At 42.1% G+C, this 13,417-nt stretch overlaps 1 protein-coding gene across 3 annotated transcripts in view; it reads left to right on the plus strand.

Moving 5' to 3' along the window:
- Nucleotides 1-13,417, plus strand: part of nkain2 (sodium/potassium transporting ATPase interacting 2) — a 159,930-nt gene that overhangs the window by 45,371 nt on the left and 101,142 nt on the right. For all 3 annotated transcript variants that reach the window (XM_041860657.1, XM_041860658.1, XM_041860659.1), the window contains exon 2: nucleotides 10,208-10,345. In XM_041860657.1, coding sequence (XP_041716591.1) covers nucleotides 10,208-10,345 — 138 coding nt within the window. The remainder of the gene's footprint in view (nucleotides 1-10,207; nucleotides 10,346-13,417) is intronic.

Genomic DNA, 13,417 nt, shown 5'->3' on the forward strand with positions numbered 1-13,417 from the left:
TGAAACAGACATTACAGACACAGAGATGACAATATGTTGATGTGGCTGATGCATTTAGAATGACTGTTATTTCTTTAATTGATATTATATCATGCAGAATTAATTAAATTACATTTTTGAGTCCATTTTGTTTAACTGCTTATTGGTTCAATCACAACAACATTTTATGTCTCTAATTACATATTCATTTTAATGTTCCAGTGTACACTGAGTGTACAAACATTAGGAACACCTGCTCTTTCCATCACATAACTCAATATTAGGAAGGTGTTCTTAATGTTTTGTACACTCAGTGTATCTCCACAAGCACTGGTTCATATTCCATTATCCATAGTGGCCAAAGCTGTGTAGGAGACATTTTTGGTACTCAGTTGAACGTGTAGGCTAGTTTCACATCACTGCATTCCTCACTGTCCTTTGTCAATACCCTCTTCCCCATCTCCATGTGGCCTATCATACATCTAAGGGCTTGCATTTGTCACTTTTAAAGCCCCTGTAGGTCTGAGTATTTTATCATTGAAGACTCTACATGTAGCCTACATTCACAGAGGCATCTTTAATAGGAACATACCGTACCTCACTAGAGTACAATGATTGACTCATATAGCTGTAGATTAGAACGCACTCAGTTCATTGACAACATACCCTAATGTGTGTCTTATTTACCCCTTATAAATATGACTATTGGTTGGGAGGAATATTTACACTATATATACAAAAGTATGTGGACACCCCTTCAAATTAGTGGATTCGGCTGTTTCAGCCACACCAGTTGCTGACAGGTGTATAAAATCGAGCACACAGCCATGCAATCTCCATAAACAAACATTGGCAGTAGAATGGCCTTACTGAAGAGCTCAGTGACTTTCAACGTGGCTCCGTCATAGGATGCCACCTTTCCAACAAGTCAGTTCGTCAAATTTCACCCCAGCTAGAGCTGCCCCTGTCAACTGCGAAGTGGTAGGCCACACACGCTCACAAAACGGGACCGCCAAATGCTGAAGCGTGAAGCACGTAAAAATAGTCTGTCCTCGGTTGGAACACGGTTCCAAACTGCCTCTGGAAGCAAGATCAGCACAAGAACTGTTCGTCGGGAGCTTCATGAAATGGGTTTCCATGGCCGAGCAGCCGCACACAAGCCCAAGATCACCATGTGCAATGCCAAGCGTCGGCTGGAGTGGTGTAAAGCTTGCCGCCATTGGACTCTGGAGCAGTGGAAATGCGTTCTCTGGAGTGATGATTCACGCTTCACCATCTGGCAGTCCGACAGACAAATCTGGGTTTGGCGGATGCTAGGAGAACGCTACCTGCCCCAATGCATAGTGCCAACTGTAAAGTTTGGTGGAGGAGTAATAATGGTCTGGGGCTGTTTTACATGGTTCGGGCTAGGCCCCTTAGTTCCAGTGAAGGGAATTCTTAACTCTACAGCACACAATGACATTCTAGACGATTCTGTGCTTCCAACTTTGTGGCAACAGTTTGGGGAAGGTCCTTTCCTGTTTCAGAATGACAATGCCCCCGTGCACAAAGCGAGGTCCATACAGAAATGGTTTGTCGAGATCGGTGTGGAAGAACTTGACTGGCCTGCACAAAGCCCTGACCTCAACCCCATGAATTGGAACGCCGACTGCGAGCCAGGCCTAATCGCCCAACATCAGTGCCCGACCTCGCTAATGCTCTTGTGGCTGAACGGAAGCAAGTCCCCGCAGCAATGTTCCAACATCTAGTGGAAAGCCTTCCTAGAAGAGTGGAGGCTGTTATAGCAGCAAAGGGGGGACCAACTCCATATTAATACCCATGATTTTGGAATGAGATGTTTGACGAGATGGTGTCCACATACTTTTGATCATGTAGTGTACGTTTAAATGTATTTTTGGTCATTTTCATCCTTATTCATCACCACCACTAGCTGGTAAAAACACCAAAGTGATGTGCTTTGAAGAATTATAAATGGCCATGTGCATTTGCACTCACTGCTGCATACCTTTAATGAAGGTATGATTAAACGTAGGCTAATTTAATGATAAAGTAATTTTTAAGCACACATGAACTAAATGGCTGCTCTTCACCACTGACATCTAATTGCCTGAGAGGTAAAAATGAAGGACTGTCAATACGCTCTCTTTGTACAGATGATGCTGTAAGCTTAATGGTCTATGAAGCTTTATCTGTGTCAGTGAGTTGTTTTTCAGGAATATCATTAGTCTGTATCACTGGGATATACAGTACCAGTCAAAAATTTGGACACACTTACTCATTCAAGGGTTTTTCTTTATTTTTACTATTTTTTACATTGTCGAATAATAGTGAGGACATCAAAACTATGAAATAACACATATGGAATCATGTAGTAACCAAAAAAGTGTTGAACAAATCAAAATATAGTTTATATTTGAGATTTTTCAAATAGCCACCCTTTGCCTTGATGACAGCATTGCACATTCTTGGCATTCTCTCAATCAGCTTCACCTGGAATGCTTTTCCAACCGTCTTGAAGGAGGTCCCACATATGCTGAGCACCTGTTGGCTGCTTTTCCTTCACTCTGCCATCCGACTCATCCCAAACCATCTCAATTGGGTTGAGGTCAGGGGATTGTAGAGGCCAGGTCATCTGATGCAGCACTCCATCACTCTCCTTCTTGGTAAAATAGCCCTTACACAGCTTGGAGGTGTGTTGGGTCATTGTCCTGTTGAAAAACAAATGATAGTCCCACTAAGCCCAAACCAGATTGCATGGCGTATCGCTGCAGAATGCTGTGGTAGTCATGCTGGTTAAGTGTGCCTTGAATTCTAAATAAATCACAGACAGTGTCACCAGCAAAGCACCCCCACACCATAACACCTCCTCCTCCATGCGGCGATCATTCGTTCACCCACACCGCGTCTTACAAAGACACGGCGGTTGGAACCAAAAATCTTCAATTTGGACTCCAGACCAAAGGACAAATTTCCACCGGTCTAATGTCCATTGCTCGTGTTTCTTGGCCCAAGCAGGACTCTTCTTATTATTTGTGTCCTTTAGTAGTGGTTTCTTTGCAGCAATTTGACCATGAAGGCCTAATTTACACAGAGTCCTCTGAACAGTTGATGTTGAGATGTGTCTGTTACATGAACTCTGAGAAGCATTTATTTGGGCTGTAATGTCTGAGGCTGGTAACTCTAATGAACTTATCCTCTGCAGCAGAGGTAACTCTGGGCCTTCCATTCCTGTGGCGGTCCTCATGAGAGCCAGTTTCATCATAGCGCTTGATGTTTTTTTGTTTTTTTTATCAATCTTCCGTATTGACTGACCTTCATGTCTTAAAGTAATGATGGATTGTAATTTCTCTTTGCTTATTTGAGCTGTTCTTGCCATAATATGGCCTTGGTCTTTTACCAAATAGGGCTATCTTCTGTATACCTCCCTACCTTGTCACAACACAACTGATTGGCTCAAACGCATAAAGAAGGAAAGAAATTCCACAAATTCACTTTTAACAAGGCACACCTGTTAATTGAAATGTATTCCAGATTACTACCTCATGAAGCTGGTTGAGAGAATGCCAAGAGTGTGCAATGCTGTCATCAAGGCAAAGGGTGGCTATTTGAAGAATCTCAAATATACAATATATTTTGATTTTTTAAACACTTTTTTGGTTATTACATGATTCTATATGTGTTATTTCATAGTTTTGATGTCTTCACTATTATTGTACCATGTAAAAAAGTGTTTAAAAAAATTAAGAAAACCCCTTGAATGAGTAGGTGTGTCCAAACATTTGACTGGTAGTGTATGTATATTCTGTAGTGGCAGAATGGTTTACCCGTGGACTATATAAAAAGTTGTGGTAATCATCAAAAAATATGATAATGCTTGCACATGTGTCTGAATACAATCACATCTACAGCTGGTTGTGTCCTTGTTTTGATAATGCATTGTTTTTCTGTCTTTTCAGTGGTAGGATCGTCAAAGCCTCTAAATGCCTTTTGTTTTGTACATGAAACTTTAACTTTATACCTACTTCATCATCATCATCACTTTTCATGTACTCGCAAAGGTACAGTTCATAAAACCACAGCAAAAGACGAAACAAAATCATCATGGGCAAATTGATTGATTCTCAGATTTGTTCTCTCAAATGAAGTCTACCATTCAACTGTGTTAGAATGGTAGATCTTCTCATCAGGTGTAGCAGTGCAGAAGGTGGCTACTGCTACAGTACGGCAGAACAAAGGGAGCTGAATTATTATGGGCATATCTCAGGCGCTGAATGCTTGTCATTGTATTCAGAAGAGAGGGAAGGTGTTCCCCAAGGAGCTGTACATGGTACACCTTTATTGTCAGAATGCTTTCATCACACCATATATATCCCTCTACCATCTCTGGGTGTATCATATTTAGTGATTCCACTTCCACCAAAGCTGCATCTTTTATCTCTTCCCTCCCTCCGTGGAAGGAAGCTGTGATAATGCATACATTTTTCATGACTTATGATTTCACAATTATTCCGTATTCTGACACATGCAAATGATGTTGGTGAATATTTCATAAAACTTTTGCATATATTATCAGTTGTTTTTTCTCTCTCTTTTTTTTCTTTTTTTACATCTATACCTTAATCTGGGAGGGAAAATACATTCTCACCACAATGTCAGCATTTATAAAGTAAGTTGCTATTGTTTGATATTTTATCTAGTAAAATAGAAAATACAATATTTGTTTTTACTCGTTTATATTGGCAAATGGTGTTCTGCTTTATTATTTATCAGATTAGATATAGCGTTAAGATCATCTCATTAATATCTTGTGAAACTGTTTATGCGCAAGTGGTGTAGCCTATCACTGAGAAATCTACATATTCATTTTGATCATACAATTTTCATAAGTGTTTTCTTTCCATCCAAGAGTGTTTTGAGAGGCAGCCCTACCCTCTGCAGATGTGAGTGACTTGTTTCAAACCTTTTTAAATGATCTAGCCTGAATATATTTTGAATACATTTGTTTTTCTCACTTTCACAGTGAATAAATGATGAAACCTTCTCAAGCATGGGATTGGGTTGATATACAGAAGGAAGTCATTTATACAGTAGCCTACTGACTGCAGGGACAGAAATGGACATACACAGAAATGAACCTATACACTGAGTTTACAAAAAATGAAGGACACCTGCTCTTTCCATGACATAGACTGACCAGGTGAATCCAGGTAAAAGCTATGATCTCGTATTGATGTAACTAGTTAAATTCACTACAATCAGTGTAGATGAAGGGGAGGAGACAGGTTAGAGAAGGATTTTCAAGCCTTGAGACAATTGAGACATGGATTGTCTATGTGTGCCATTTAGATGGTGAATGGGCAAGACAAAAGATTCAAGTGCCTTTGAACAGGGTATGGTAGTAGATGCCAGGTGCACCAGTTTGTGTCAAGAACTGCAACACTTCTGGGTTTCACACTCAATAGTTTCCCGTGTGTATCAAGAATGGTCCACCACCCAATGGACATCCAGCCAACTTGACACAACTGTAGGAAGCATTGGAGTCAGCATGGGCCAGCATCCCTGTGGAACTCTTTCGACACCTTGTAGAGTCCATGCCCTGATGAATTTAGGCTGTTCTGAGGGCTGAATCTCAATATTAAGAAGGTGTTCTTAATGTTTTGTACACTCAGTGTATGCTACAGTACAATTTTCCATTTCAGACTAAGATTATTATTAGAGCCTCTGACTACTACTGTACATTCCTCAAAAGCTAAATAACCTTATAATCTCTCTGGTTGTTTTTCAATTGCTACATAGCAAAACGCCCAGCGTGCCATCCAGTCGATAAGTATTGACGCTATTTGTTAAACAAATCCATTTCTACCATGTTGAGTTTCTCTCTCCCAGGTTCTAAAGTCTAGTCTAGCTGTCTGTTTTGAGTACCATTAAAACGCCTGAGCATTTGCAGTAGTGACGGAGAATAGTGACGCCCTCATCTGTGATTCTGCATGAGAGGGAGCCCCTAGCCCCGGTTTCACATTACCTCCCCACACTCTGTGGCTAATGTGCTCTGGTCAGAGCTGCTGTGTGTCGTACAGCCTCTCGAGCCTTGTCTTAATGCAGCATGAGGCTGCCTCTCTATTCATGCTGCCACCACTGATTGATTGGCTTTTTTCTCAGTGATTAGAGGCAGCTCATGTCTCCTCCACATAAGGAGAAAAAAGAAAAGCTTTGGCGAAGCTCATGGGATAAACTTCCATTTCAATCAGCAGTTGTAGAGCTGGAGTGTGCACTTCTTTTGCCGTAATCATCCTTGTGTTGTACCTCAGTAATGAGGTTCTCTCCAACTCTCTTCAGGAGGGTAAAATGAAGGTGTTATGCAAAACAGCCTTACCAACAGAATTATCGACTGAATTCTCTATGTGTAGGAGGAGCTGACCTTTCCCGGCAGTAAAAATAAATACATATTATTTTATCATGAGTGAAGAAACGCCATGGTAATATAATGACAGATTTGTGCAGTTTAATGGTTTACTAATTGCATTTTTTAAAGTCGTATTACTGTTGTAGGGCCTACCGATTGCCCTTGCTGATGTTTTTTGTCAAATAAAGGGTTAGAACCTATTGAGACATTCCTTCTCTTGAGATCTGGCATGTTATTTGGATCCCCTCTGTTATTTCCCTGGTGAATAGGGCCATTATTCTGCCCCGCTCAATAATTGGTTCCCCCAAATGTATGTTTATAATTACTCATATGTGGATAATTGCCTGATAAATCTTTCACTCTGTGCACAGCTGCTTGGGAGAGCTGTTTATATTTGTGATGATAAAAGGGGGCTCAGTGGCCACATTAATGACTAGGGAGGCCCTCTGTCTTCAACAATAGCCTGAGGTGTGTCTCTCTGTGTCAGGCAGTAAGCAAAACCCTGCAGCTTCTCTCTCACTGTTGGACAGGGCCTGTGATACTGAGGCAGCTGAGCTCTCTGGGTCTTTTGGAGTTCATCCAATAACACCAGGCTCTCCCAAGGGTATAGTCAGAGAACAGCCTTTATCAGCCAGCTTTGACATTGAGACATTCAAATCAAATCAAATCAAATCAAATTGTATTTGTCACATACGTGTTTAGCAGATGTTACTGCAGGTGTAGTGAAATGCTTGTGCTTCTAGCTCCGACAGTGCAGTAAAATCTAACAAGTAATATCTAACAATTTCACAACATATACCCAATACACACAAATCTAGTAAGGAATGGAATTTAAGAATATATACATATATGGACAAGCAATGACAGAGCGGCATGGACTAAGATACAGTAGAATATTATAGAATACAGTATATACATATGAGATGAGTAATGCAAGATATGTAAACATTATTAAAGTGACAAGTGTTCAATTTCTTAAAGTGGCCAGTGATTTCTATAGGCAGCAGCGGCCTCTAATGTGCTAGTGATGGCTATTTAACAGTCTGATGGCCTTGAGATAAAAGCTGTTTTTCAGTCTCTCGGTCCCAGCTTTGATGCACCTGTACTGACCTCGCCTTCTGGATGATAGTGGGATGAACAGGCAGTGGCTAGGGGGGTTGTCCTTGATGATCTTTTTGGCCTTCCTATGACTTCGGGTGCTGTAGGTGTCCTGGAGGGCGTGTAGTTTGCCCCCGGTATTGCGTTTGGCAGACCGCACCACCCTCTGGAGAGCCCTGCGGTTGCGGGCGGTGCAGTTGCCGTACCAGGCAGTGATACATCCCGACAGGATGCTCTCAATTGTGCATCTCTAAAAGTTTGTGAGGGTTTTAGGTGCCAAGACACATTTCTTTATCCTCCTGAGGTTGAAGAGGCTCTGTTATCAGGTAACTAATGCTAGGGGTTACGATTCACCAATGGCTGTTATTTGTGTTGAGCCTTATGAATGCGGTGTGGAAGCACAGCATGTTTAATTGCAGGCAATATACCATGCTTCCTTGTTGTTTACACTTCTAATCCAGGCGGCAGGATGCTTTTGTGCTGCCATATGGACTCCCTTCAGGACTCTCTAGGCTCCCTGCTTTAGTAGCGGATATGGTGAGGTGCAGGCAGCTTTTCAGGAGGGCTTCTCATTCTCCAATGCCATGGAAATGCTGAGTGCTGCTAATTAACGTCATTTATTTTATTTGTGCCTTTTTCTGTTCAGAAGAAACATGTTAACAATGCCTCTGAGAGGAGGACCTGATGTGTGTAATGTTAGACAGGAACGCACTTTGATAAGAGGGCGTTGCAGGGTGTTAGGGGCATTTAGAGGAGCTAGCGTTGCAGGGTGGTAGGGATGTGGAGGAGCTAGCGTTGCAGGGTGGTAGGGGCATGGAGGAGCTAGCGTTGCAGGGTGGTAGGGGCGTGGAGGAGCTAGCGTTGCAGGGTGGTAGGGGTGTGGAGGAGCTAGCGTTGCAGGGTGGTAGGGGTGTGGAGGAGCTAGCGTTGCACCCTGACTTTGACTTCCTCTGCTCTGACTGTATTTTGTGTGGTTTTGGATTAGGGAACAAATTTACTGGGGAAACAGATGGAAAAACATGATACATGAAATGACGGTAGAGTAAACATGGAGGCTGGCCAAAGATAAACAGAAAAAACATAGGTGTCAGGAACCGCTTGGCATACCAAACAATTGACCTAACAGTGGTGGAATAAATGCACTTTGTTTGGTTATATTTTCAAAACAAAATGGGTATAATTTATCAGTTCCTATTGGATGAATAACAGTTGTGCCGGCGCTATTACAATAAAGGTCCTGTACATGGAGAGAAATGTAATTCCCTGGGCAATAGTTCTCATAAGCAAAGCATTAAAGAGGGTCATTACGTGTCATACAATGGAACAATGTAAGCTGAGCTCTATAGTTATAGTTGGCATGCATAGGGAATCACTTCAATAAAATGTAAAAAATGGTAAGCTTAGCCTCTGTATTTCGCAGGCAAGTTCCCTGAAAAATACTATAATTTATTTACAAACTCTTCTGGGTGCAGTGAGTTTGTGAGTCATTGTTTGTGCCTGGAATTACATTAGAATCCTGTCATTTGGACCCAACTGTTCATTCTGATGAATGTGTGATCTATGAGCCATACTCATACAGTACCAGATGTATGGTGGTTAGCTAGGCTGCCAGAGACATACAGACAGACAGCATGGGGCAGGAGCAGCGTGAGGGGTTGTCAGCTGGTCTGCTCTGGGCTGGACTGAGCCATGGACAGAATGGATATAACAGAGAGAAACTTGGTGTTTTGACGACATGAAAGTACATTTATGAAGAATTGCCTAGCGGCATGGAGAATGTATCACTGAGCACCCAGAGGAGAAGTTAATTTAGTTGTGGCATCTGTTGTGATAGTCAAAGCTCATCAACAGTCAGTCGAAGGAACACTAGCGAGGTATTCCAATCACGAATATACTGCCTGTGCAAGTGCACAGAGTTCTTTAATACAGGCGGCGGTTCGTTAAACTTAGATCTCGCAAATATTTCAAGGCCATTTCCTATCCGTTCACATGGAATTTACATGGAGGGCAATCCAATTATCCCACAGGCATTTTTTTTACTCCCCAACTGTAATAAATGGAGTGCGCAGACATAGCTTTATTAGTAAGGACAGTGCCGATAAAATAAGAAGATTGTTAGTTGCAAATAGGAAGTCGAGTTTAAAGCATCCTGTAGTTGGGATTTGGGAACCATTAGCGTCAGTGCTATGATGCGCTATCTGGCTCTGACACTGTTGGGACACACTGTGGTCCTTCTCCTTACCGCAGCCCTTTGAAGTACAAAGGCTGAAAGTCGTATCAACACTGGCGTCATGTCCAATCAGACACTGAGACCCAAACAGTCAGAGGGGTCTAGCCTTGCCAGCTTCAATTTCCCACAGAGGCCAACATCGAGGTGGGTGGGGACGCGACCCTGAGGAACTCTGCCCCTCTGGGGCAATTAGAGACAGCTGTGTGATGGGGAAGAGGAGAGAGAGGAGTCTGGTGTCATGGCCCCTTGGTGTAGTGTTCAAGCAGATTTGCCTGTCCTCCCTTCCAGCACAAATGTTGAGATACATCACTCCAACACATCTCTCAGGGTTCTGATACCCTCCAGCAGTTCAGCAATAAAAAGTTAACAAGGCCCCCAACTGTACACAGGCATCTTGTAGCAAACCTCATGAAAAAGTCAGCCAAGCAGTCAGTGTATAAGCACATTGATTTTGTCTGATACTAAAGTGAATTTCTTTCTCCCCATTTTCCTTACAGATCAGCATATTGGAACGACAAATATTTGACTTCCTTGGGTACCAGTGGGCTCCCATCCTCACAAACTTTGTGCACATCATCACAGTCATCTTGGGCCTCTTTGGGACTGTACAGTTCAGACCAAGATACGTGACCGGGGTGAGTTATATCTTCTTTGATTTCCTATGGGGTCATACATTCATATCTTGGGAAAGTGGTTTTATGGAAAGTGGTGTTATGAAGCAATCAATATATCTTACATGTTACCCATTTGATTGCAGTTGTGTATAAACTTATTTTCTCCAAATCTTCCCAGAAACTGGGAGAGCGGACTGACAAAAGATACTATCACATGTTCATATGTATTGATTGCATTTATATTTATAGTGTCTATACTGAACAATAATACTGTATATGGTCTTATGACTGATATGATGTCAAGGCTAAATCTATGACATATGACATATGAGGTCCTCTGTAGCTCAGCTGGTAGAGCACGGCGCTTGTAACGCCAAGGTAGTGGGTTCGATCCCCGGGACCACCCATACACAAAAAAAATTATGCACGCATGACTGTATGTCGCTTTGGATAAAAGCGTCTGCTAAATGGCATATTATTATTATTATATGACCTACACAGTATGAAAATAAAGAGAGCAGGAATAAATCTTAATTCAAGACTCCCCTACCTGAAATAAGTCCCTCGTCATGACAACCTTTCAATCAAACCATACATGTATATTATGGAGATTTAAAACCTAGGCATTTTGACTTGTCCGGGAGATATCGATGTTATGATGGACTTGGTCATCACATCCGCCATCAGAGAGAGCCCCTGTCATATAGCAGAGATAGAGCAGATTACCTTTACACCCCCTCCTCCTCACCCCTCCTCTGCCCCCTCACCCCCTCCTCACCCCTCCTCCCCTGTAGAAATGGAGCCTCAACCCACTATCAGCCTCAGCTATCATAGTCTATGCCTGTAAAGATAAATGGCTTACTGTCCAATATTACTCTTGCTTATATCCATTTTGGTAATGCTGTCAGAGCAGATGAATTTTTATTCTAATTTAACATGGCTCTTGCCAGTAGCTGGAGAGAGGCCAAATGAGGTTCCACTACACGCACCCATCTTCTGGATCTAATGTCTTGACAACATGTCAGATTTAGAGACGGTAAAACCCTACTCCGTGGCGGCTCTCCCCCTCTCTCATTGGTCTAGTGAATTCAGCCCGGAAACATATATAAAATTGTGCCCTAACACATTCATAGCATGCCCCCTTCCGCTCCACCCCCCTGGGTTTTGAGTCCATCACCAGCTCACGTACCAGTTTGGATTATGGCCCTAATTGAAGTCAATGGTTTGGCCTTGCCCTGCTCCAACCAACAGACATGTGGGAGACTCATTATGCCGCCACACATCTACTTCGAGAGACGTGTCAGCCAGACAGCCGCACTCCAGTTGGGAGGAAGCCATGTAGTATAGACCTTCAACCCTCCCCTCAGGCGTTGCAGCTGATTTGCTGTATAAATTGTACGTACAGCATGTGCCGGCCGACGTTATCTGCTTCTAAAAAATATATTTTTAAGTAGAGGTAAAGGTTTGCTGCACCTGTGACAGCTTGCAGTGGTCTCTCCCTGAGGTGAGAGTCAGTCATCCCCAAAACAGTACCAAGGTGTCCCCATGACTACGGGAGAGGATAGACCCCTTCCCCCTACTGAGGCCTGGTCCTATGTTGGTAAAGTGCCCATACTGCAGGGGTTCCCAAACTGTTTTGGGCCCCGCCACCCCATTTTGATATCAAAACATTTTTGTGACCCCACCATGTAAAGAAAGTGATAAATGTAAAAAAAAAAAAGTAATCAACGGCCAATATTTACTTTTTTAAATGGGGCTATTACAGTCTATTATAAATCAGTCTGACAGAACTTTTGACAGTATTTCAATCTGAAGGAAGTATGGTTTGAAGTAACTGAAATGCATCAGAAAGATATTCTCCAGAAGATCATCCGGCAATAATTTTGTATGATTTTCTGTGTAGAAAAGAACATACATTGTTATTTTCCCCCAAGTCTGATTTAGTGCCTGGTCTACTCTGTTCTAATGAGTCCTGCACGGCTTGTGGGCATTGTAGAGAGAAACAGAAGGAACACACATGTTCCCTAAAGTCTTATCTTTCAGTGATGGAGTCATAATATTTTGTAGTTTAAACAGTTCAAAGAATAGAGTCACATTTGGAGGAAGAAAACAGAAACCGCTCTGTTTATTACAACCGCATCTAGCTGTTCTATGAAGCTGAATTTTTCTCTTTTTCAAATCAGGCGACCCCACATGGGGCCGCGACCCCTAGTTTGGGAAACACTGCCATACTGTATCCCTTTCTGTAAATGTAAATGTTCCTCTTTAGCTACAGTGCTCTATCCATAATACTGCATATCGCCATACCTCTCTCCATTTCTCCTTGATCCATCAGGTTATACATTCAAAGCATTCATGATGATTATGATGCTTTGTCACTGATTTACAGAAACCTGCATGATATCTACAAAGATTTGATCAGATCTTTCTTACTGTGCTGTCAAACAGTGCAACATACAGTACAGTGGTACAAATAGATAATAAATACCTCTAGTGTCACCAATGACTCCTGTAGCGATATTTGCCCTCGATCATGTGCATTTAACAGATAAGTGGATACATATATTTGGTTGAACTTCCTACATGTAATGCAATTGATTTCCCATTTCCAGTGGCCCAGTATTTTATTCTGGTTCACCTGTCTGCTTTTAAATAAGATCAGATAAGCATCCTTTTATCTGAAGATCTCTCCTCTGCTCTGCCTATCAGACTACACAGTTCTTCTTCTCCCAAAGTTTCTCACATTTTAATCTGGGAAAAAAACACGTGTTGTGATAATGATTTCCCATGCTTCAAAATAGCCTGCTTTGAAAAAAGTATATGATATGTCGAGAGATGCACCATGTCTTAGATCAGGGGTCTCAACTTTCTTGTGAGTGCGCTTTCAGACATTTGGACAGTACAGTACCTAAATGTGGACATACTGAACTGTAACATCATGTTTTGTGTTCTTCAGTGCCAATTGGATGTTGAGTTGTTCCATTTTGACACATTTCAAAACGCTTTGATAAGCCTCCATCCCTATCTCTAAGGAGCCTCCAAGCCTCAGCCCTCCCACACACACATACACATACACACACACACACACACACA

This window comes from Coregonus clupeaformis, chromosome 33 (genome assembly GCF_020615455.1).
Source record: "Coregonus clupeaformis isolate EN_2021a chromosome 33, ASM2061545v1, whole genome shotgun sequence".
Classification (NCBI taxonomy): Eukaryota; Metazoa; Chordata; class Actinopteri; order Salmoniformes; family Salmonidae; genus Coregonus; species Coregonus clupeaformis.